The sequence below is a fragment of the Papio anubis genome, chromosome 9 (assembly GCF_008728515.1).
Source record: "Papio anubis isolate 15944 chromosome 9, Panubis1.0, whole genome shotgun sequence".
Classification (NCBI taxonomy): domain Eukaryota; kingdom Metazoa; phylum Chordata; class Mammalia; order Primates; family Cercopithecidae; genus Papio; species Papio anubis.
Window position 1 is genome coordinate 11,238,583 of NC_044984.1, and position 26,347 is coordinate 11,264,929.

Below are 26,347 nucleotides of genomic sequence, written 5' to 3' on the forward strand. Positions count from 1 at the left end.
CTACATAAACTAGAGAAAGGGCACTCCTTTAGATTGGTGAAGCGGGCTCCTTGGGAGATCCCCATATCAACATTGAGTTTGGTTTGTCCGGCACGCCCTCTTCCCAAGGACTGAGTGGGCCATCCGGGTAACCTAGGGAGATTTCAGATGCCAGGAATATAGTTCCCACCCATCCTAATTTTCACAGGGTATGCTCATTTTTTTTTTCCTTGGATTCTGCAAGATCCTACAAGATTCTGATATGTATTCTGCAAGATGAATGTTGAGAGCCAAACACCATTTGGCTTGTAAAAATCTAATGACTCAGTATCCAGAGGGATGTTGCTTTCAGGGCAGGGAGACACTGGACACCAAGAAGAAAGCCAGCTTGGGCCCCTAAACCAACTTGGATGTCTAAACCATCTTCTGGTAACTCTCTGGATGAAAAGAAATCATGAACTTCACTTCTGTGATTTGGTAGATGTGGATTTTGGTACTTCAGAATTTGTATTTGAGTCTCTGTGGTGTTCTTTCTAGCCCAGATGCTAGGGTATGATGTTTCTTTCTGGGGAGATTCCAAAAATGTTACTCTCTGTGGCTGTGTGTACAATGTCTATTTAGAAAAGAAGACTGGCATTTGCATCTTAAATTCTTTAAGTTTATCTCACTGAATTTTGGAGTGGACAAAATATTGAATATCTTTTTTCAAGTGAAAAAATGTCGATTTTCGAGAGTATTACTTTAGGTTCTTGTGTATGTCTGTTTGTGCTTTCCTGGTGGCAGAAACTCAGAAAACTCTAGAGCTCAAATTTCAGCGTATTCAATTTTTTGTTAATGTGTCTACAGCTTGTTAATAAAAGCTTACTTAATGAAAGCCAACATCACCACCACTTGAATCATTTTTGCAGCCAGAAGAGTGTACTTAAATAATTGTGTATTCAGACTTCACTTTAGTAAATTTCAATAAATAGCTTCCCATAGGAGAGGTTTCTTCTGTTGAATCTGTAGAAGTTGACGATGGTACAAGCATCAGCTTTCTCGGGCAGCTTTTCTAAACACCTGCAGGGTGGAAAAGAGATCCTTCTCTCAAAATATTGAATATTGCCGGCATGACCACTCTTGTCGCTAGTGCCTGCTGTTTTCCATCTTGTCTGGGTTGCAGGTTTCTTCACAGTGATGGGACACTGAAGTGCAATGGGATGAAAGCATGCCTGTGGCATTTTTACCCTAGCTGTGGGGAAATGACCACCATCCTGTGTCCATGACACTCTTCCTCCTCAGGACTTTTAACCTAGGCTTCAGAAGCCATCACTGGGGCCAGTCCTGGCATTTATAATGGGGGTAGGGACCATTTCCAGGAAAAGTTTCTGTATCAAGGACATCTCAGTTCTGCAGCAGAGGAATCTTTGAAATTACCTGCAAACCATCTTTTTGCAAGCGCAACCAACTTTATTTCTGTTTTTCTTAATTCCAAAAATGCTTTATTTCCAGAATGTTAATATTTAGTTAGCAGTAGGCTCTAGGTTTCCCAACCCCTCAGCCTTTTCGAAGGGTATAATAACAAATGTGTAAATGTGCTAGGGGATCCCTGTGATATATGGAAGCTTTATATTGAATACTTTTGAAGAGGAAAGGCCTTTTGGTAATAATACTCATTTTTTGACTCTTCTGTAATATGCAACCTGAGGGTGGGGGTGGGGGGACGTGGAGAAATGCCATTCTCCTACCGAGCACAAACTGTATACGCCTGTTTTACAGGGAAGTCACGGGCTCCTAAGCATTCAGTTTAAAAATGAGCAGAATTAGATGGGTATCCTTCATTGGCCCTTCATGGCTAGGAGAGGAATGGGAGAGGGAACGTAACTCATTTTGGCTTCAGTCCTTTCACTTTTAAGAGACAACCCTACTCCATACTCCATTTTTAAAAAAAAGCTTCTGTAATGGTTAGTGAAATTTACATTTCGGCTCCTGCCTACAACAGTTTTCTGCCTTATTTTCTCTTCCCAGCCCTTTGTGCTGCCTCCTCGACAACCTGCTCGTAGGTATTACAATTGGCCTCAGAAATTGCAGTGCTTCCCTTTTGTTCAGCTGATTGGCTTGGTAGGTTGTATCTGCAAATTTGAAAGCAGCATGTTTTATTTTTTTACAGCATCTAAACAATAATGTAACCACATCACGGCGTTCTTAGTCACATCATTGACCTCCTCCAGCAGTTTATCCCCCTACAACACTTGAATACATTAATATCACTGTCTGTAGCATTTTAATTTAATTAGAGCTGCGGTTATAATCCTCTTGGGAAAATCGTTATCCCGCCCTCCACACACACACACACACACACACCCACTCCCCATAATGTTAAAAGAAAGCACCTCTGGTTTTCATCTGTCTGACAGTTTGCTTTAGAGGTGGGTGAGCTGTAAGCTGGGACTGTCACCACCACCCCCTCCTTTGTTGGGGTCGGACCAGAGAAGCAGTTGTAAGAGTAAAGAAGTTCCCTTTATTTGGGAAATTAGATGTTAGTGTCCTTAAGCTTCTCTGTCTAGATGTCTCCATCTGAGATAGTGGTATTTGCTTAATTTTTCCAATTGTTGATAGTCTGCTGATGTGCCAGGGTAGATGTTAAGTGCATGCTTATTGCAATAGAGTAAAAAATGAGGACTGCGAGAGTCACCCTAGAGATTCACAAAAAGAGAGACAAAAGGAGTCTTCGTAGGTGGGATTCCCAAGAGTGTGTTTTGTTCTCCCGAGAACAGAGCCCCCTCACTGTACAGCATCCTCTTGGGGTCCCTGAGTGCTCTGCAGCCACTGAGCCCAGAGTTACCTTAGGTGTGCCATGGCTGCTAGAAGGGTGCTCGGGGCCCTAGAAGCACATTTTGCATTTGTCCCGTCTTGGTCAAGGTAACCTCTCTTGTTGCTGACAAGTCTCTTCACTGAGCCTTTGACAAAGAGCTAATGGTGTGGAAAACTGTCCTCCAGCTGAGTAGAAACCATCATCAGGAACGTGAGGAGATCAGTGGGCCACAGTCTCTTCCTCTCTGGCCTTCCTTTTATAAGTTTTCATCATGAAGTAGCGGTTGTCTCCATCTAAAATTGTTTGGACGGGGTTTGCGGGGGATGGTGTCAGATCCCAGAGCAGGTGCAGAAGTGTGGTGTTTCAGCGTAAGGTCAGGGAAACATGTAGAAGAGAAAGCACACCAAGGGGTTGCTTTTAAAGAGAGCACAGTGAAAGGAAGGTCCAAAGCCACGATAATTTAGTAAATCACAGTATATACTTTCAGGGTAATAGCTAGTCAGACTCTTTTGTCAGTTGGCTGGAGATGGAGTTCCCAAGAAATGAAGTCCAGTCAGCATGGAGGGCTGGGTTTCTCCCAGCTTGCCTTGGTGGAGTTGGGGGAGGCGGGGATGAGGTGGCCTCACTCTCATGGACTAGCCAGAGTGTCTTGTGAGTTTCTCTTTGCTTCAAGGGAAACAAGAGTCATTGAATTTCGAAATGCTGTCTTGTTTTTTTCTTGCACTCGTGCAGCACCATTTGAAGACCCTTTGGCTGCCCGATGTTTTCTTCACCAAGTTTCACTTCTGCAAAAACCCTAACAAAACAGAAAGTTATTTCCGAGAATAAAGTTAACGGTAGATATCTAGACATATAGTGGGATTTTGGGGGCTGGTGTCAGACAAGAGTTGAAGAATATGGAGAATTTGTTAAATTCGAAAAACAGACTTTGAAATGCTCAAAAGCCCACCTCACCTTTAAAACCTCTGAACAGATTTTATGTTTCCTATATGTGTGGGTTATTACTAATTTTTTTCGCTTTGTTCATCCCAAACCACCCCAAACCAAACATCAAAAAAAGTATGACCCATCCTTAAGTTAAAGTTTCTCAAAATACGTGTGATGCTTGCTAAAGTTCGAGAAAAGTGCAGTTGAAAGTTTTGCCTCTGGGTGACTTTTTACAGGATATCTTAATTGACACAGAAATGAAACCTGGGATATATGTGCCTGCCCTTCATTAAGAAATTCACCAAGAAACTGCAGGATGTATGTTTAAACAGAAATATTCCAACTGCCCTAGTTGCTTCTGATAGGTGCCTTAGGGAAGGTAGAGCAATTCCATTCGGAAATTATAACAATATGTATATATTCATTTAAAATCAGAACTTCCTACCGCAACCGCCAAACTTTCTAGGCTATGAGCAGAGAAGCTTTAATTTGGTTATAGGCTGAGGACTCCGCCACTTCCCTTTGCACATTTGATGAGATGTAAAATGTTAAAGAAGTATCTTTCCAAAACGTAAACACTGCCTTCCCTTTACTTTAACGTACGATTTTCTTTTGCTCCTGAGTTTTATTTTCATAACGGCATTTTACTCGTCTTTCCACCGTATTTTTGGATGTTGTGTGTTCCACTTTACATTGCCCAGTTAAACCACAGACACTCCTGAAGTTGTGTGTATGTATGGACTGCAAGTCAACCTAGTTGGTATGCTGATCTAAGATACAAATTGCACTGCTGTTCTGCTGAACCCAGTAGTCGGTTTCTTGCCATTATTTGCGGTATTTTAACTTACAACTCACAGTAATCCTTCTCACCCCATCTAGTTTGTTTTAATTGATCTAACAAACACTGCTTGTTTGAATTCAAATGGAGAACCCACCGAAGCTGCCCCCTACCCTTTGATAGTTGATAAGGGGTCAGTCAAACAGTACTTCTTTTAAATTCAGATACTTCTTTGAATGAACTATGAAATACTTCAGAGGGAAAGGAAATACTGATTCTGAGACGGAGAATGAAGGAACAAGGAGATATTCATTACTGTTGCAGATAATTCCTTGCAATGAAGGAAACAATTAGATGTTGGATATTTTTAGTTGTGTTTGTTGTATAGTGAGATAGGTGGACAACAGAAGAATCTTCCTCGTAGATTTAAATTCTAAATCTAGAACTTATCTTTGAAGCTGTCACTTTACTCGTTCAGCTCACTCTCTGTGCAGTGAATCTAGAATCATACTTTGATTAGAAGCTGGGGATATTGCTACAGAAGAGAAAACGTGGCTTCGATAAAGTGATGGCATTATTTATGCAACTTGGGCAAGTCATTTTTTAGAAAGTTGTCTTTAAGCCATTCTCTTGGACATATTTTTTTGTTCCGTTTTGTCCCTCCTTTTTAGTTGTACAAACCACAGGGCGTACACCTATTGACCTGAGTCCAAAGTAAAGGCTGTTTTCAAAGATGGCAGAGTTTTGTTATATAGCCCCAATGCTAGGCATCTGAAAGACAACTGTATACAGTGTCTCTACAGAGAGAGTAAGCCGGATTGCTTGGGAAGCTGGTACTGCCCATGCCCCACCTCCCTTTTGCTCCCCATCCCCAGATGGTCTCGCACCTCCATTCCAAGCTTTCATTGTCTCTCTCCCCCTCCCCTCTTCCTGCCCTTATTTTTAACAGCAGGAACGAATTTCATATACACCTCCAGAGAGCCCAGTGCCGAGTTACGCTTCCTCGACGCCACTTCATGTTCCAGTGCCTCGAGCGCTCAGGATGGAGGAAGACTCAATCCGCCTGCCTGCGCACCTGCGTGAGTGTTCGTGACCCAAGAGGGACAGACGATTGATGGCATGGGGCGGGGGTGGCAGGCAGTGGACTCCAGGCCAGAGAGTAGCAAGCTCTGAGGTGGTTTTCACAGGACTTCGCCACACTGCTTTGGAATCTTTCACACCCCCTGCCCCCAAAGACCTCTGAAAAGTTTGAGATTCCTGTTCCTTGTCTCTCAATGTGTTCATTTCTTCCCTGACTATGACACGTTAAAAAAACAAGAAACCTGGAAGCATGCAGTATATGGCAGAGCCAACTAAATCTCCTAGTAGACAAGATGATTTGTGTGTGTGCAAAGTTTATCTGTATTCTCAAATTCACGCTTACTCAACTTTAATATTTTCTTTGGTCCTAAATTTTGCTCAGTTTGTGAGTCAGACTCACTCCTGCTTTGTGTTTAAGCCGTGCGCTGTTCTTTCTTTCCAGGGCCCTCCTTCCCCTCCCTGTCTGTGCTGGCTACTTTTCTTCCCTTCATTTTCTAGGCCTGCATAGGTCCTTTCTCTTACCTCCTTTCCTTCTCCTCCACTCTCTCTTGCTTCTCTTGTGCTTGCTTTGCCTCAGCAGCTGCAGTCTGTAGTGGTTCCACCTTTCTCTCCCAAATCATCACTACCCCTTGGCCTACCACTTCCCCATCTCAGTCCTCAGCTGCAACTTGGCAGAGGTTTGGGGCCCACACACCTGTGCTGCTGATACTGGCCTCCAAAGCCGTTGACACCTGCTGTGTCCTTTTTGTCTGCCTTTCTCATACTACCGCCCAGCTCAGGTGATAAAACAGGATTGGGGCAGCTGGAGAGATGAATCACCTGATTCCCACCCTCTTCACCGTATCCAAGAAAATGCCAGCTTCTCTGCCTTGAATGTTATCCTGTGGGCACAAGACTAGGTTATAGAGGACACTTGGGGTCACCGTGGCCCTTCCAGTGACTTCAGTGGTGGCACAGTCTTGCTCACCATCTCTCTGCAGCATGGTGATTCTCTTCCTGTTCCACCCTCCTCAGAAGGTTGCTTTCTGAATGCAGAGAACAATAGGAGACAGAGGATGCAGGTTCTTTCTTTCTCTCTCTGATAATTCAGGGAATTAGATGACCGTGATACTGGGGCTCCTGGGGGAACATTGCTGGCTTATGCCTTCTGCCCCACAGTGCAGATGGTTGCTGGGATGTTTGCAAGGAGTTGGGGGCATGAGAATCCTTTCCCTCCTGCATCTTGCTGCATCCATCAGTATTTACGAAGTTGCTGCCTCCTATGGTCAAGACATTCCTGCTTCATTTGGGCAGGGAAGTAAAGGACACAGCCCCACTCTACCATCTTTTCCTCTACTTTTAAGGAGGTTGGAACTGTAAAGGTGCCAGGATCATAGCTGGGAACATCAGTGTCCTTAGGAAACTGGAATGTTATGGCACCATGGGAGCAGACACAACTGGAAAAGAAACAGCAGCCAAGTGATAGGAAATTTTCCTCCAGAAGTCATCCTGTGACCGATATATTAACTTCAGAAATATTCGCCTCAGGATGGAACATCCTCATGCCACGCAGGCAGAACACTGCTGCTCCCTAATTCATTCATTTATTCATCTTGCAAATAGTTATTGATTGCCTCTGCTGTGCCCGGCACTCTTCTGTGTCCTGGGGGTGCAGAAATGAACAAAGCAGAAAAAACTCCTCTGCTCTTGTGGAACTTAAATTCTAGCACAGAGAAAAAAAAAAGTTTCAAACACTCATCACAAACAGACTGAGATTTGTTTCATAACGTTTCATTTTTACATTTTGCAACATCCCCCAAGGAGGCCTTTGCTCCTGGTTCACTTCTGGATGCCTTGACATATGGAAGCTCCTTAACTACCTTCCATGAGATGTTATCCTGACAAAACAAACAAGCAAGCAAACACACACACTGAACTGGAGGTCAGGAGATCTTAACTTTTACCTAGTTCTGCTGTTCGACTGTGGGTAATTTAACTCCGTTCTCCTAGCAGACAATACTGTGTGTGGACAGGAAAATGTTTCACAGCCTTCCTAACTTTCAAATATTATCATTCTCATCTGAGGCATCATTCTCCTTGCTTTGAATTGTTTCTTCCATAGTAACACTTGCATTTTTTCTGGAGTAGACAGTTTCCTTATTGAGCCGTGTCTATTCTGCTTACCGGCATTTTGGTAGCGCCTTCTGTGTGCCAAGCACACAACCATAATAGCTAATATTTATCATGGGATTACCCTGTAGCAGACACTATGTGAAGTCCTTTACAGGAATTCTTTTAATTCATTCTCACAGTACCTGTAAGGTAGGTCTTCTTTCTATCTGCATGTCACACGTAAGGGCTTAGATAATTTAAGTACTTTTTCAAGGTCAATCACAGAACCAGTAAGAGAATAGAGTCAAGACTCAAACTCAGTTCTGGCTGACTCCAGAGCCCAGGATCTTATATCCACTATACCACCATAAAGTGTGTGTTTAGTAAATATTTTTTGGATGGATGGATGGATGGATGAATTCAGGGTTGACACTTAGCCAGTGTTCGCTGATGTGGCCGTATCATTGGTTTATGGCTGGAATCTATTCTAATTGCTGTCCTGTCTGTTCTATCTGTTTGTTGAATGGTTTGCATATCATCCTTCGAAGCATGGATGGATCCCCACGTAGACAGCTATGAAATATAGAACTGTGGCACATTCCTGGAAACCTTGCCATTTCATCAGTAGTTAGACTGTGGATTCAGGTGATGGTAAAGATTTTGCCTGAATGCCTACTTTATGGCAGTCTAACTTTATATACCTCTCCTTGGTCATCTGCATGAGACCTATTGTTGACACCATTGGTTCTGACGTCTGTAGTGAATCCTCTGGAAGTGGAGCTTCCCAGGCTCTTGCTGTTTGCCCTCGGCTGGGACTCTCCGAATGGGGCTGAGCTTCTGTCCTCCCGCTCCTGTTCTAGGATTCCGCTGTTTGTTATCCTGTTTGAGAGGAGCATATAGCCCCTACGATGACTGAAGCTGTGCCACACACTTGAAGATGCATCCCAGCTGAGTTTCCAAACCTAAAAGAAAATAAATATTCTAACCAGGGAATTGGGTTATTGCTGTTTTAATCTGGGATTCCAGACAATTCCCAGTGGAATGCTCATGGAAAGTACGGGGAAGAATCTCAAAGCCAAGACAACAGCGGGACATTTATGGTATTGCTAAGTCGGAGGCACTTTTAGCTGCTTGTTTTAAAGGGACACTCATCAGATTGGTATGCCTCGAAGTGGGTTCTTTTCACCATTTTCCATTGATTGCCAGATAAATCCTCTCCCTTAATTCTTCCTTTCTCTTCTTTCATTCTTAAATCAGCACATATTCTTGGGAGTTGGGGTTAAGGGGAGCAGAGATCATAATATCTAAGGTTTTCATACAGAGAGTTTCTCACCATTTTATTCTGCAAAAACAGAGCTAGACCCAAACTGAAGACACAGCATGACAAATTAGCAAGTTATTGAGAAGTAGAGAGTGATGCCTTTTCCTTTTATTTGCCAGTGATAAAAGCAAAGTGATAAATGGAGTAAAGTGTTAAGTGCTGATTAGGGAGGACTTGAAAAGGACTGGCAAAGCAGCCTGGGCAGAGTGCAAGAGGAGAGCCCAGGGAAGAAAGGCCAGACCTGTGCCATCCTGCTCTGACTCACTGCCCAGATTACCAGGACAGTGCCCTTCAACCGTCCTACAGCAGAACTCCCCTGCTCACCGGGAGAGCAAACACAAGTATGTCTGTTGAGAGGATGGAAAGGGCATCATTTTTGCTTCTTCTTCCATAAAGGATACTGAATTGTTTTTGAAGCTTGAGGGTAGAAGAGCCGAAGTACAATTACAGTAGACAGGTGGGAAAAAAAAAACAAGTTCCATTCTTTAAAGGAACATAAGCCTTTCATCGTAGCTTGAAAACACTTGAAAGACCAAGGACCCCCAAGGGTGCCCAGGCAAGATCACTCTTGACTCTGGCCAGAGAAGGGCTGTTACTGGGAGCGAAGGATACCTTTGCCCAGTTCTCACCAGGGGACTTGTAGTCTTGCAAGGCAGGGATGTTTTCTGATTTGTCTACCCAAAGGCTATCCTTTTTCTAAACTCATGGGGGAGTGACTGCTGAAGGGGGCAGTTAAAGCACCTCACGAGGTTCTGCCAGCCTGCTGATTGGCAGAGGCTTACCTTATGAAACACTGGGCCTCAGACAGTGATGCTCAGACCCAGCCTTACGATAATAATGTAAGTATAGTTCAGATTGATGGGGCAGAATTGAAATAATTAAATGTCTTTATTTAAAATTTCTGTTAAACATGATCATTCCACATTTAGTTGACATTGTGCCATTTGCCCGCAGACTTTGCATTTTGCAGTGTCCATTTGGCCTTCTAAAATCCCTGTCAATGATATTTAAAAATCGGAACCTAGGACTCATTCATCATGTTTAATAGGGTTAGGGTTTATGATGTTGCGGGTTAATAAATAGCCATAATAGCCGCTCGGCGTTTTCTGGAGTCAGAACACCAGAAATAGTCCCTTGGCTCTCTTTCTTTTCCTTGTGAATCTTTCAAAATTCTTACATTACTACTCCTGCTTGTGTGTGTTTAATAATTTAATTTAATGCCTTCCTTTGGAAACGTTACCTCGCTGCTCACCCACTTGGCTGTTTTGCCTTCTCAGCAGAGTAACTGAGTTTAAGACAGCCACGTGACAGGCAAAGCTATATTAGAACCAGCATAGTGAGAAGGGATGCAGTGCCTCTTTTCTAATTGGGTAGAGCAACAATTTTATATGCTTTCACATTATGTTTGTTCCCAAAAAAAAAAAGGCAAAATTGGGAGCTGAACATGATCATCGTTATTATTTTATATTTTTATACATAACAAGATGCGCTCATACTTATTGTCTCATTTAATTGTGCAACAGTCCTTGAAGTAGGTGCTATTCATTCTGTTTGATGAGCTGACCGTGGCTCCGACAGGTCAACTGGATTGTCCAGGTGCACACAGCATGTGAAAGGCTGAATGTGACTTCTACTTCTTGAAACCACCTTTCAGCTTTCTTTTTAGGAGAAAACATAACGTCAGAATTTCATGGACTTGAAAGTAGAGGCACCGCTGACCACTGAAGTCTGGGCGGCCACAGGTACAACGACTGGGACAGGTGCGGTTCTAGTGATGCCACCTGATCATGAAGTTGTGCTGAATCCGCAGCAGACTGGCTTCTCCCTCTCAACAGGATGAGGGAGAGGCATCAGGATAACAGCCTGTCCCTGTGGATAGTTTATGCTGGTTTTGTTCACCAGTCCTGCTGCCTCCCGCTGTTTGTTCTCTTGTGAGCTCAGGTTAGAGTTGAATTTCTCCCTGCAACCAGAATGCCAGAGCTGGTCCTGTAGGCCCTGATGGGCCAGCTCCGAGAGTGGGTTCAATCCAGTACCCAATTCCCCAGCATTTTGCTAGGGGTGCCCTTCTAGGAGGACGGTCCCGCTGCTTTTGGAAGTCTCCAAATAAAAAACCATGGTAATAGACAGGGCTTGGGTGCAGATAGATGTGAATGGACTTGAATTTCAGGGTCGACTCTTTCTATTAGAGATGATTTAACCTATCTAAGACTCAAGTTTCTAATAACACCTACTAATGAGGGTTTCTTAGAAATACCAGATCTCATTTATGTATAGCACCTGGCACAGTGCCCGGCCTGCAGTGGCCAGGTAGCTCACCAAAGCTCCATTTCCGTTTCCGGTGACAGTGACTAGCCTGTTGAGGACGTGGCTTCCCCATACAGGAGCCAAGGGAAGCAGCTTGCATGTCGTTGTCTGTGTGTTTCATTAAAGAAAGGACCTAGGGTTCTGTCTGTGTGGTATTGAGACTAATTTTCCTAAGTCAGATGGAAATAAGCTTTGCTTTCAAACAATTCCCTGTGATTTCCAGGGGCTCAGTTTTGCTCTAGGGCACTCCATCCCAGGACCTTTTCCTACCCACACATCTCTCCCTCAGTCTGGAACTTTCTTCCCAGTGTTGCCTGAATCTGCGAGTCTCCTTCTTCAGCCTTCCCCACTCTTCTAATACCTATCAAGTCCTCCCTTGTCCTTTGCTATCACATCAGCGTTCCAAAAATGGCCTCTCCTCACAGCTGCCCGTGACGTGCAGTGATATCACCAGCAGAGTTGAGACAAGGACAAGGAGAAGAGATTTAATTCTCTGTCAGTGTCTTACAAAGCAGTAATGACTTCTAACAAAGCCAACCAGCCACTAGCATTTTATACTTTGTTCCCCCTTCAGCCTTCTTTTGGGTGCCTTCACTTTTTACATTCAAATGCTTGAAGGCTTTCTACTTTCCCCATGGCACATGTGGCTATACGAGGGCCCTGGTTAACTGCTTCAAACAGCTTGAAGAGCAAAAACAGCCCGCAGCAGAACAGCCAGGATGCTTTGGAAGGGAAATTTCCTTTTTGGGTTTGCTGTCTGAAAGAATTTCCGATGCAGGCAGACGTTAATTCCTAGCTCCATGCTTCCTGATAAGGAAGCAGCTTCAATAAATGCAGCTATTTATAGATGTCTTTTTTTTTTTAAGAAAAAAATATATAACCAGAGGTTTACTGACCTTTTCTTTCACTTCACATTTCATGCAGTGAGCTCCGTGTACATTTAAGGCAGTTCCTCCAGCGTCAGCTCTGACAAAGTGGCCCTGGTTTCGCTGTGGGGGATGGGGAGGGGAGGATGAAGATGGCACGGACCCTCATTAGTGTCACGGGCTCTCCCTTTTCCTCGGAGTTCTGAAGTAGATGTTTGGAAACTGTTGACAATGGGTTGTCCCTACCTGGTGCTCTGCATTATTTATGTGAGCCCAGAGCTGCTCAGCTCTATTCTAGACTCAACACTGAAAGGTTATAGCAGACTAAGAGAGCCCTTTGAAAAATAAAAGACGATGAGAACCAGTCCGTTTTATGAGACTTGAACAACAACAGGAAATCAGAAACTTTATTTCCATTTCTTCTTTTTTTCTGTCTATTGCTTCCTCTTGGATTTTCCCAACCCTCAATACCTCTGTGGTCTTTCCCTTGTCTTGATGGGTTTCCACGGATTGAGGAGTTCCTGTCCTTGAGCTCCACTCCACGGTCACCCTTACATGTATCTACCTAATACTTTCTGGCAGGTATGATAAAGGTTCAGCGTGATGTTGGCTTGAACTGTGCTTCTCTAAGTTACTTCTCACCTCCTCTTATTATCAGAAAGCATTGATTGAGCTGAGTATATACAAATTCAATAGTTTCCATTCTCAAATAACTGATATTTTCTCCCATTTTGCTTCATGCCTGAGTTACACCGCATCAGTAATTCAGACTTTTGGTGTTTCTGGCAGGATGACCTTGATAGCTTCATCAGAGGTGAACGTTAGCAGGGACCTTTAGATGTTGCTGCTTTTGCTGTTGCCGTGGGTGGATTCTGATTCTCAGTTGCCTGTACCATGTGTGAGTGTTTTGTGGTTCATTTTTCTGATCTCTTCTGAAGGAGAGGTAGAGCAGGACTTGAGAGAGTTAAACTGGCCCTGGCTCTGGCCACATACTGACTGTAAATTCCCAAGTATAATTAGTCACACTGCCCCAGAATTTACTGCCTCCATCTTGGGTGGGTGAACAAAACTCCATTCTTTCAACATTGGTCTCCATTTCTGCTTCCAGCAGATCATGGATACCAGTAGCTCTCAAATGGGGCTGTCAGATTCCAGTCGTAGAAATGCAAACTGTGGGTACAGATCATGGATAAAGAGCTGTAGATGTGGGGTGGATGAGGATTGGATACCTAGAAGGGAAGGTGGACTGCACAGGGCTGTGCAGGGAATACCCTATTTTACCAGGTCAGCTGAGGCTAAATTCTCAGCTTTTGGGGTGGGGGTACTCACCAAAATGGTTCACTGAGGAGGGTGAAGATTTGTAAGGGAAGATATAACAATACTTTTTTAAAAGCACCTAGAACAAGTTTTAGGGTATTGAATAGCACCATCTTAAAAATTATAGGGGTATCCAGCAATTTATGGAGCTCTGCTTGAGAAGTATCATTGTTAGGATTTTATTACCCATTTGTTTTCCGGAAATAGCTCATCTTTGCAAATGAGCTTTTAGTTTTTTGGTCATTGCACCCTACCTGCCAGCTCACAGGAGCCTGTGTTTCTCCTTAGGAGCCACTCTGAGGTCAACTGTGTTTAAGATCATAAAGCCACTGTAGAGAATCTCTATGGCATTGTTGTGTGGAATAAGAAATAATGATCACTACTACTATTATATATATGTATATATATAAACGTATATATGTGTGTGTATATATATGTAAAAGTATATATGTGTGTATATGTATATGCTTCATATATGTTATCCTGAATAATAACAAACACTGCACAGTAGATACTATACCTGAGGCTCTGTAGTGGTAAACCACTTGCCCGAGGTCACACAAAGGGAAAGTGGAGGAGCCCCAATTTGAATCCACATCTAATTCTAAAACCAGACTTTTCTTTTCCACTTCACCCTATTACTCTTTAAAAGTCTGAGGAGCAAATGAAAGTTGTTTCATTCTGTCTGTTGGTTCGAAGGAGAATATCCAAGCTAGCAGGCTGATTTTTTTTTCAATTTTTAAGCATAATACAAATTACTGACAAGAGGGCCCAGATGAATAAAATCAGAGCTATAAACCAAAGTATCTTTTGAACTTGAAGGAAGATAAATTTCCGTATCCAATCCAGTATGCACACTGTTATATGCCAGATATTCTCAGGTATGTGTATAAATTCTGGAGTGTTAGAAACAAAATTAAATGAAGTAAAAAGAGGTTTCTTGGCCGGGCACGGTGGTTCACGCCTATAATCCCAGCACTTTGGGAGGCCGAGGTGGGCAGATCATGAGGTCAGATCAAGACCATCCTGGCTAACACGGTGAAACCCCGTCTCTACTAAAAATACAAAAAATTAGCCGGGTGTGGTGGCGGGCGCCTGTAGTCCCAGCTACTCGGGAGGCTGAGGCAGGAGAACGGCATGAGCCCAGGAGGCGGAGCTTGCAGTGAGCCGAGATCGCGCCACTGCACTCCAGCCCTGGTTGACAGAGCGAGACTGTCTCAAATAAATAAATAAATAAATAAATAAATAAATAAATAAATAAATAAATATTAGAGGTTCCTTGTCTATTATTTTCCATCTTTTTAAAAGAGATGATCTGCCTCACAGATGGTTATTAAACAGTAAGAAAGGTGCTGTGATTAAATGAAGATTGTATTACTGAGTTTACACCTTAAAACACTGAACTTCCTGGTAATTTGTGTTAAGCCAACGCGCTTCAGAAAAATTGCCTGACATTTGGTGCCTTCGTTTACCCACATGGCATGTGTGCCAGAACACTCTACAATGGGGTAAGAGGGCAGAGAACATGCTCTTGTGGGGGTCAGTTTCCTGAGCTCTGGTTCTACGTGGCTGATTGCTTGGGTCATCTCAGCAGTTCATTCCGTCTCCCAGGACTGTGGTTTCCACATCTGCACAGTGAAACGGCCTAGGCATATGATTCCTAAGTTCTCCCCAACTCAATCATCACATTGTTCTCTAATTCCAGAAGAGAAACACAAGGGGTATCAGTAGTGGAATATTATCTGTAAATGCCCAGATTTCATGATCATTCACTTGATTTCCAGGGCTCAACATCAAATTTTAGTGCAGATGGTGGTACTTTCATGACACAGGAAATAGTCCTCCATTTTAGCTGTGATTGTTTTGTGAGGAAGCCCTCCCACAAGGAAATAGAGAAATCCAACACCCAACTCTGTTGAGCATTTCCCTATGGTTCCTGTGATTGAAATCGGGTTAATGCTTTTGTGGGATGAGAACTGGTGCTAGCTCCTAGGCCTCACAGGGCTTCTAAAGACTGTCCCCGCCACTCTTGCCTTATGCTGGTTCCCAGGATCTTACAGCCAGAGCGCAGACCTGCTCCCCTGTTCTTGTAGCCCCCTTTCTGGTCTGAGAACTGTCTGTGGCTTGGCCCTTTGCCCCATGCACCACGCACAGGTGTGGCTTCTGAGAACTAGCTACTTGACCCCAATTGTGCGATTAGTGGGAATCCCCTCCGCAACTCAAGGCGTGCTTGCCTTTCCTGTAACCTGTAAAAAGTTTCGGTCTGTGTTTCTCTCCCTCTGGAGATGGTATCCACCGGGGTTTAGGCTTTACAGAGCCAGCTGATCTGTGTGGAGAGGCCACAGTATCCTCCCTTAGCCGGCTCCGTAGCACATGCACAATTAATACTGCATTAATTAATTATGGGAGAAAAAAAGGCACAGTTGGCAAGGGAATGAAGGCTTTCAGCTTCTAAAGTGAAGGCTTTGATGCTGAGCTTGAAAGTACATTTCCATCCGCCTCAGCCAGCAGAGAGAATCTGTGACACTTATACCATCCCCTGGGCATGAAAACTCACACCCAAGGAAACTATTTCTAAATAGAGGCCCTCAACTAGTTGCTGGAATCATCTTCTCATTGCCATGGGCTGTGAAAAGGGGGTGTAAGATTAGGGAGAAAAGACTTGCCCAAAGCAGCAGTGATTCGTGACCAAAGCTGATGAGGGGTTTTATTTTTTCTCCTTAAGTAGCTCTTAAGTCATCAACATCAGGAACTCTTGGTAGAGAAACAAATATGAGTAAGTGATTTGGTGCCAGCCCCCTTGAGGACATAAAATGACTCTTTCTCCTTCCTCCTCCTCCTCGCATGCCTTGCTTCAGGAAGGAACCCTAAGGTGGTGCCGGTTTTCCAAACCTGTTGTTTGGATGGGTTGGAAGGTTCATCTCTCTTAGGCATGGTTTCCCACGAGATATGAGCAAAGTAGGGGAGAAAACGCTTTCCTTTTTCATGCTGATTCCTTCACGCCATTGTTCTTGAACTCCTCAGCTCCCCCACTGACTCCTTTCACTTCTCCTATGAGATGGTAGTGAAGCCACCTCACCAAGTCCCCTCTCTGAACAGACACAGTTCTCGTTCCCCTATTTACAACTCGGTCAAGCATTTTTCGTGGGGCTCTTGCTGACCTTAAAATTTGGCCATGATTCAAATATTCACCCAGATATCTGGGGTTTTATGAAAGGTCTTTTAGGAACACAAAAGTAGAAATTCCCTGGGAGAAGTTTTCTTCACTTGAGACTCATGGGTTATAAACGAAACTACTTGAATGCCCAGACCAAGTGCCGAGAGGAGCGTCAGGGACCCACAAAAACCTAAAAAGATAGAAAATTTGTTTTTCATCAAATAGATTTTGGACCTTGTGAAAGAAAATAAGCTTTTCTTTTGATTCTTAGAGAAAAATTTTACTTCAGATGAATCCAAGTGTGTGTGCACGCACGTGCTTTCATTGGGATCGTCTCACAGCTATTATTCCAGATATCTGCTTCACAAAGCTTCTGTGATTTTTCCTACTACTGTGATGATTCCTAACCCCCCCCCCCCAAACCAAGTGATCAGGGGAAAGAACTTGAAATACAACTGGGTATTGTAGCATTGGCACTGTGCAGACGCTGTGTAGCTCTCTCATGTCTGGTACTTCTTTGTTTGCTAAAGGAGTATTGAGATTCAGAAAGTGGCTGCCTTCTAAACCTTTATTGTTCAGATAGCATTACTTTGGACCCAGGACAGAGGGCTTATAGTTGACTGGAACCGGGTGAATGTTATACTTAAGCAGGGAATGTGGTCACCCAGTTGCAATGATTTAGAGTGCTTTGAACATAACTATCTCCCACGATGAATGACCAGGGTGCCTGAAATTCCATTGTTGAGACATTCCTTTTGGATCAGGCATTATTTCCACATAGCTCCACTTTTAAAAGTAAATCATATGGCAGCAGATAGTTATGGAGAGAGATAATTAATACCTCAAGTCCCTAATATCTTAATGAAAATTAGCTTATCAGATCTCTTGAATCTTTTGAAGTGGAAGGACCATGGCCAGCACGGAGGGGGTAGGGTTGGAAATAAACACTATAATTTTGCTTAGGGCTGGCCTTCTCTGTGGATAAGACAGACGGAAGACTAGATGGAAAATCCAGGCCTCCTGATTTAGACAAAACATTGTGAGACTGAAGCTCTGAGGCCAGGATGAGCAGTCTGCTACTTACTGTGCGTGGCCGTTGGTCTCGAGACATTGCCAGCATCAGTCTTGGCCAAACAAGGTCAGGTCTCCTCTAGTACACTGGCGATTTGAGAATGTGCAAGTCATCTGCATTTCTTTGACAGGAGGAGTGAATTTGGGAGTATACATCTGAATCCTTAAGCCTTTCACCCATTCTCACTAAATGTCTTTACTTCGGGGATGATCGTGTTTGATCATAATGCCAAGATCTTGCAGATGTATAAAGGGCGTGGTAATCCAAGTCTTGAGTTGAAGTAAGTGGTCAGGAAAATCGTGACCCTTGGGGAAGGAGCTACCAGAGCTGGGTGGCTTATGTGTATGTGACAAGGAGGAGGTGTGCAGAATTTGGGGGGAAGATCCTTTGTAGTTCTTCATGTGGAATAATAACTTCCATTTATTGAGTGCTTACGGTAGGCGCTTTTCACATGTATTATATCATTTAACCCTCTAGACAGTCCTGTGAACTGGGTTTTATTATCCTCATCTTACTGACGAAAAGTCAAACTTAAAGAGGAAAAGAAACTTGGCCGCAGTCACAGAGGTGGTAGGTGGGAGACAGGTCCATCCAGTCTACACCTTGCCTTCCAATAGAAGCCAAAGCCCTATTGCCTAATCTCTTTGCTTTAAGAACATGAAAAATAGTGTTGAGTTCCCCTCTGAGATCCGACTGTGGTTAAAGCTTCACAAATTTTAGAAAAACAGAATAACTCACTAAAATAAAAATTTAAAGCTACCCCACAGAAAACATCTACCACAAACCCAAGCTTCAGGGTTTGTATATCCAGATTTTAGCGAGCTATATGACTCTCCCTAGTCCCTTGCTGTGTCTCCTGGTAAATACTATCCCTTTCAGAGCCCCGGCACATACATAGTATAATAAGATCAGAACCCACCCCCTACCATTCCAGTGCAATCTAATTGCAGAGTGAAAATCCAGGGCCGTCTTAGATCCTCATCTATCTACGTCTCTCTTGGTCCCCACCGCTTGATATGCAGTCTCAAGTTCAGTGCCATTCCCTCTTTTTTGTGCATTAGGTCTCTGTATTGTTTCCTTTTCACAACATTTTTTTTTTTTTAATGAAGTGATTTTAAATGGAAAATTAAAAACTTAACTGTGAATCTGGCAGTTTCCTGCTAATGCCTCTTTGCTAAGAAGCTTCATAAAATACTGTATCTTATTCACTTCAGCACAGCTGCTGTGGGCTCTCACCACTTAGCCATTCACAATATGTCTGAGAGATTAATTTTTATAAGGCTGTGGTTTGAGATATCTCCCCCTTCCTTGTTTTACTTAAAATCCTCACTGGGAAAGTGTGCATGGGATTAAAAAAAAAAAAACCACCACCCTTGATAAAAGGTACTTCGGTAACATACATGCTTTAGGAACTATAATTTGTTATTTTATGTTCTTGTGCCCTCTTCATTTGAAATGCTGCAGGCTTTCTGCCTTAAGTCTCAAGTTTGTGTATGAGACGGAGGGGGAAACGCGAGTAGCTGCCTTGTGCTGAGACTGTCCTGGGACAGTCCTGTGGTGTGTGTGAGCGTCTGTGTGATGCAGGTATGCTTGTTTCTTCATGAAAGCCGCAGGTACTGGTTGCCTCTCGCAGAGTTAAAACTCTTGGCGGCTCACAGGAGGTGATGAAGGGCAAGGGCACGGGAGAATGAAGAAGAGGGAGGAGGAGGTGGGCCAGGGTCCGTTTCGGTGGGGTCCCCACTGGCTGGGTGAAGGCTGAACTGCGTATCCACACATCCCAGCAGAAAGCCAGGGGTGTTTTCAGGACTCAGCTGCCAAAGTTTCTTGAAGCAGCTCTGCTCAAAGGCATATGCTGGGCTCACTTCTGAGGGAAATTTCCTTTTTGGGGAAGTTGAAGCAAAGGAATTTCCTGTGTGGGCAGACAGAGCTTCCTGACTTGAAGGCTTCTTGGAAGGGAAACAGTTTCATAATGAAATGACAAATTAAAGACATACCAGCCGGGTTCACTTCAAAACAGCTATTGAGAGTGCAGGCAAAGCCCTATTATACTCCCTCACAGAACAAAAATAAATCCCATCCTGACAGGTTTCTGTATGCCGGATTATATCCGTCCCCCCACACCTTTCTTCACAGCCTTCTTCATGCTCCCTTCCTCCCACCCCCGCCATTAGCTGCCACCAGCTCCATCTTGAACAGCTCTGGAGAGCAGCCGGCAGCCAGGCCGGGAGCCTGTTTCTTGCTCCCTTGCTTTGTGGCTTTGCCCATCCCTGACCTGCATGGAGGCCTTGTAGGTTATGTGACAGCCCCATGCTGCCAAGACACAGAAATGACCTCTTTCCTTCCCCTTTTGACATAAAGCAATGATTGAAGACGTCTTCAGCAATGGGGTGGGGGCGGGCAGTCGGGGGAGAATGCAGCCATTTCCTCAGGCCGGCCTTTAAAATCTTGAAGGCAGTAAATGTAAGTGCTATTCCGGTCTTGGGAGCTGGGTCTGAATTCTTGGCTTTGTTGAAGGAAATAGGGCCCTGTGCTGGGCGGACGAGGTGCTTGTACCTGAACATGTCATTTTCTTCAGTTCCATCAGGCTGCATGTTGTGCTTTGTTTTGTTTCTGAAATTGACATGATGATGCCTTAGGAACTAAATTTCTTTCCTTAATGGAACAGGCTAGAAGAAAGAAGGATGGCCGTATCATTTGGGGCATGAGAACAGTCATTATTAATTACGCTTAAGTTAATGAAATAAAAAAGGCACAGGCTTTGGAATCAGCTCTCTAAATTCAAGGGCCAGCTCTAGCAATATACAACCAGCAATGTAACCTTGAAGAAGTCACTGAACCTCCCAGCCTCAGTTTCCTTATCTCTAAAATGGGTACAGTAATACCTTTTTCACATTGTTGTGAGGAAATTAGATTGTGATTTCAGAGGCACTTTGTGAATTCCTCTAAAGCCTTCATACTTCTTATTAAACCACTATTAGGATCTTTGGGCACTGAAATACAGTATTAGGCTAAGACAGCAGAATTGTAGAATTTGTAGATAATATTTGGCAAATATTTAGCGGAAGTTTTCTATGTGTGCAGCATGGCTGGGCTCTGTGGGGGAAAAGAAGCAAGTGAAAAGTTTCAGGTGGCCACATGGTATAGCAGAAAGAATATTGGACTTGGGGCCAGGAGGCCAGGGTTCAATCCTGTCCGTCACTCAGTTACCTGTGACTTGGTGTAAACTGTTTAACCTTGATGAGCCTCAGTTGCTCATCTGTAAAACTGGGAGAAATCAAACTCTATGACTTGAATAAACTGTCCAACTCTAGCATTGTATAATCCGTTTTAAGAGGTTTTTGCCTTTAGCAGCTGTTTATAGGATTTATTCTAAAGAGTAGGGAAGAAATATTCATTGTATAACAGCTTGTCTGATGAAGATTGCATGAAAAAGCTGCACTTTTTAAATAAGTATATCTGATGTAAACAGGAAAAATGGGTGGTTGCCAGATATGTCATCTATAGCAACTTGTTTTGAGGGGGTCTCTGAACGCTGACATGAAAATGACTAGGATCATGGGTTGGACATGAGTTTGCTCAAGAGAAGGTTCTCTTGGGGCTTTGGTTTACTTCCTCCCAGCTGCTCCAGGGGACACTCAGGATAGTTCCAAATGGGTGCTCATTTAAGCCATTCCCGTTATGGTTCTCCTTGTCCAAATTGGCTTCCATGGTACAATCCCAGTGTTGACTGGTCCTGCTGATTTGATTTTTTTTTTAATGTGCTGATATGTAGTTTTAGGACTGCTGCATTATTCTTCCTCTGTCTTTCCGTTTGTATTAGTAAAGAACTATTAGCAGTTTTGCCTCAAACAGTCTTCTAAACACCCATTTTGATTGGAGAAAACCAAGGTACCAGAAAACTTAGATACCATGTGGAAAGTCACAGTTTACTGGGTGTGTACTATGTGTTACTAGTGCTTTAATAAATTGCCTCATTACTTTTATTCTCCCAATAAGCCTGGCAGGTAGCTGATAGTATCTTTGCTTTACACATACAGAAACTAGGGCTTAGAGATGGCAAGTAATTGGGTCAGGGCCACAGAACTGGCAGGTAGCAGAGCCAGAATTTGAACTCATGTCTGCCTGCTCCACAGCCTGTGTTCTTTATCCCCTCAGTGCACCCCTTCTGTTTTGACTGCTGTTAAATTGACCTCATGCTTAGAACCGAAGTCAAACCCATACCAGGGCTGCAAAAAGAAACAAAATTAACCTCACAGTCCGCATACTCAAAATGGCAAAAAAGCCTGCAACTTTCCATTGTGGAAAATAATGTACCCGGCTGATAAACTGAGCAAACATCACCCTTCCCCTTGTCTCTGGAAGAGAGCCTGTTCTGGTTCATCCTGGGGCCAGCTTGGCCTGGAACCCCACTGGCCAGCTCTGTCCACACCTTGCATATTAGGACAGAAATCTGCCTACCACATTCCAGCTACATAAAGAAGGTGGCCAGCACCTGACTGCCTCTTTCTCCTTGTGAAATTCCTTGGAATATCATTTGTGGCTGCTTGGGCTTGTTCTGAAGAAAATTCAAATCTTGTTCTATTTAACAAGGATTGATTGAAGAACCCCTATGCTCAGTGCTAATACAAAGATAAGCAAGGAAGGAACTCAGAATAAGAAAGAAAAAACTTGGATAATTATTATCAAAACCAGTATTTATTGAGCACCTATTGTGCCCAGTAGAGTGGTAATTACAGGAGGTAAATATCTAAAACTCACATAACTCTTCACAGAATATACATTTGTCCTTGCTTCTGTGTTTGATTTTATTAGCTTTCCTCTGTTCACGTAAGCTTTTAGTGTATGTCCTATTGCTGAAATCCAGAGTTTTATTATTTTTCACTTATTTGGGCATAGATAGTTCCAGAATTTACTTATTTTCCTCATTCTCATTGTTAATCTCATTTTTCTTCCCTGGAGAATATGGACTTTCAAAACTATTTTTCAATCAAGGCCAAAATATTTTTTTTTTAATTCACTTCTATTTAAAACACAGATAACATCCTGGAGAAAATCTGAGAAGAAAAAAAAAAAAAACAAAACGATTTTGATGGCACCTAATTATAAAAGACTCACAGTACTAAGTTATTCTTTGGCACGAGTAGCAAAATACTATGTAGGTGTCATTTCGAGTTCATAGTAAGGGGAGAAATGGTGTCATTTCTCCTGCAGAGAAATTTAATCTTTCACTTGAATCTTTCACTGGCCTATAGCAGCCAGTGGGGTCTTTTAAAAAATTCTTTTCCTTCATATTCCCCATTTGAGCTTAAAGTACAGAAAAAGAAAGTATCCTTGAAATGCTGTGACCAGATCTAGACTGTAACATGCCCCTTCGCTCCTCTGGTGAGGAAGTGTGGGAAGGTGGAAGACATTGAGGGGTTGAAGTAAAGTTATTTCATTTGGAAGTAAGAAGGAAGGTAGCTCTTATTTGGAATAAGAGCTGTCTTCAGAACGGGTGTGCACTTTCCTGAAGCCCAGAGCTGTGACTCCCCGGGTGTGTCTCTTACCTGTGCCCTTGGGCAGGTGGCAAGGGAGAAGAACAGGATAAGAGGAGGATGGTAGAGACAGAGGAGTCACAGGCTGAAGAGGCTCTCACCGGGGCAAGATGACTGACAGGTGGATGGAATTCGCCATCCTTTCATTTCAATTTAAAAAAAAAAAGTAGAAAGTTGCTCATAAGTGAGTTTGAGTTATATCATCATCTTCATAGCCTTTGCTTTTCAGACACGGGTGCTGGTAATCAGGAAAATGCAAGGAAACAGCTATGGGGAAAAGGAACAAGCCTCCTTGGCCTTGAGATCCCCAGTAGACCATCAAGCCTTGCCTTGTGGATATTGGGAGGTGACAGTGCCTTCTCACGTGCCTGACACTTTCCCTGCACCACCAAGACCCCGTGTGACTGAGGCTGTGGCTCGGGTTTCAGGATGGGCATCCAGAGGAAGGAAGCTCCCCCTCCTTCACTTTCCTCATGCTTACTGGATGCCGAGTTGCCTGTGCCCATGTTAAAGGAAGCCAGAGAACTTTCTGTCCCCATGTGATCCAGGCCCATCCTGAAGCCTGGGGGTTCTGAACATAAACATGGCGGTCGCAGCCTTCCTTCTGTGACTTCTGGAATTCCTAACAGAGAGGGTCATATCTAGCCACTGTCAACCGGATGCTAGACTTGTTTTGTTAGGTCCGTCCTCCTTCCCTTCCTCTACATATCTTCCAATAACCTTAGGATTTAGAGGAAATTAAAATAAACCTTCTTCTAGAAAGGTGTCAGGGACCCATGCACAAATGTAGCCTTTGTGGTGCTTGAGAAAGAATGCCTTTTTGACTTCTGTGAATAAAGAGTAAGTCACGGCTAATGAGTAAGTAACAGCATGTGCCTGTGGTCCCAGTTATTCAGGAGGCTGAGGCAGGAGGATTGCTTGAGCCCATGAGTTCAAGGCTACAGTGAGCCATGATTGTGCCACTAACATTCCAGCCTGAACAACAGAGCAAGACTTCATCTCTTAAAAAAAAGAGAAGTGCCTATGCAATGGCTCTGTGGCACCCTCATGGTTGATCCAATGGACTTGCATAGCAACATCTAGTCTATTTGTCTCTCCCATTAGAGACTGGTTGTGACAGCATTGCCATTGACCAGCCACAGATAGGAACTCCAGTGTCTGAAAACATAGCAGGACTTTGTAGGGATTAACACTGAGCAGTGCTTTCACATTTTACAGCTCACTGTGATGAGCAAGATATTGTGTAAATAGTGCATTGCAGATATCAGTAAGAGGTAGGGTAGGCAGTGATTTCAGTGATGTCCCACTCCACATTGTAATTTTGTTTGGTCAACTAATGTAAGAACCGAGTCTGTAACTCTAACCCAGAGGACCATTGCTGTGTGTCAACTTTGTTGCTTTATAATGTTGAGACACCTTTTCAGTATCCCCCACTTTGTCTGAGTAGTCATACTTTTAATGATATTTAAAAGTCAAACTCTAAATACTTTGGAGCTAAATCTCAGCAGAGATAAACTTTAAACTGGTGGGAGTAGGGGTAGAGAAACCCTTCTGGGAGTCAGAATGAGATACTTGTATGTCTGGACTGGTGGCAGGTTTGTATGTTACCAGAGTGATCTCCATGGTAACAGATCAACATGGCGCCAATGACAACTCTACACTAAGAGCTTTGGGTTCCCATGAGAAAGTGGATCCTCACAGCAAATAGAGAGGAAGAAATTAAGAAATATGGATCCACACTCCCCTTCCCTGTAGAGTTCTGGCCATGAAGTTTCAGTTCGAATAACCAACACCATGTCCTATTTAACCACTTGGGTTCCTCTGAGTAAACCAAGACTCTTCTGAGAATGCAGTGTTCTCTCAGATTTCAGCTAAATTCATACAAGGTTGAATCAGACTTGCATAGCAAAGAACCGTATTGCAGTAGAGCAAGAGTGTAACTTGGAGTCAGGAAGCCTGGCCTCCAGACCCAGCTCTGACACTGTGATATGAGGAAATCACCTCACAGGTTCTTATTTTCCAGATTCTCAGATTCCCACCAGTGCTAATGGTCAATCATCCAATTATATCGAAAGCCCTTAGTATGATACATTAGCAGTAAGAAAGGTAGATGACTAAATATAATACAGTGTGCCTTTTCCTACACCATCAAAGGTGTGATAATGTTGTGATCATGTGTATAAAAACTTTCAAACACCTAAAAAGTAGAAGGTGTGATTCATCTCTGTTAAAGATTAATCTCTGAGCATCAAATCCAACGTCTGGAGGCTAGGCAGCCAACAGAAGGGTTCATTTTTCTGGAGCCTTGGTCGCAAAAGGTTGTTAGTTTGCAGAAAGACTCAGAGATCGCTGTTTATCTTAAACCACAAGAGAATGTTTTTGAATTCAGAAGAACAGTGATATAATTTAATAATTTCATGAACCTCCTCCCTGGGAAACTTTATGACTCAACAGTCAAAGGTGTCCGAATAGTAAAGATGCTTTTCAGTGATCATGTCTGCGCCCGTGCCTGGCCTTGGGTATACTCTGAAATGAGATTCCTTGTTTAATTGATGGGGTGATGGTTTCTGTTGTGTACATTTAAAGGGAACCAGTTTCCCCACCCCAAAATTTCTTTTCTAAGGAGTTTAATTCTTGGGGTGTGGGAGAGTTAAACCACAGTGAGTCCAGGAAGTAACTGATTGCATATTTCCTCTAAAAGTCAGCTATGGACTTGATATTGACTAAAACAAACTAGCAGTTCTCTTCCACTACCAAGTCAGAGTGCCTCTTTACCATTCTGCATGATTAAAAGAACAACTAAGAATGGTAATGCTCCATTTAAACTTTCCTTGTGATTCTCTCTGGTCTATCTTTAATCAACAAAAGCCTAAAATTTTTATTTTAGAATCGTGATGTTGGAAGATCTTTAGATTGCTCATACCATAAAGCTGTTTCTAAGATTGGTCTCAGGAAGGTCCAAGATCAGGATTGAAATATGAAAAATCTTGGCCAGGCATAGTGGCTGACACCTATAATCCCAGCACTTTGGGAGGCCGAGGCGGGCAGATCATGAGGTCAGGAGATCCAGACCATCCTGGCTAACACAGTGAAACCCTGTCTCTACTAAAAGTACAAAAAATTAGCC

At 43.3% G+C, this 26,347-nt stretch overlaps 1 protein-coding gene across 5 annotated transcripts in view; it reads left to right on the top strand.

Moving 5' to 3' along the window:
- The window catches only part of ETV6 (ETS variant transcription factor 6), a 248,663-nt gene that overhangs the window by 98,800 nt on the left and 123,516 nt on the right, over window positions 1-26,347 (top strand). For 3 of the 5 annotated variants that reach the window (XM_021922053.2, XM_017945671.3, XM_021922055.2), the window contains exon 2: window positions 5,428-5,557. The exons of 1 other annotated variant lie outside the window; for it this stretch is intronic. In XM_021922053.2, coding sequence (XP_021777745.2) covers window positions 5,428-5,557 — 130 coding nt within the window. The remainder of the gene's footprint in view (window positions 1-5,427; window positions 5,558-26,347) is intronic. One more of the 5 variants, XM_021922054.2, reaches the window with a different exon arrangement.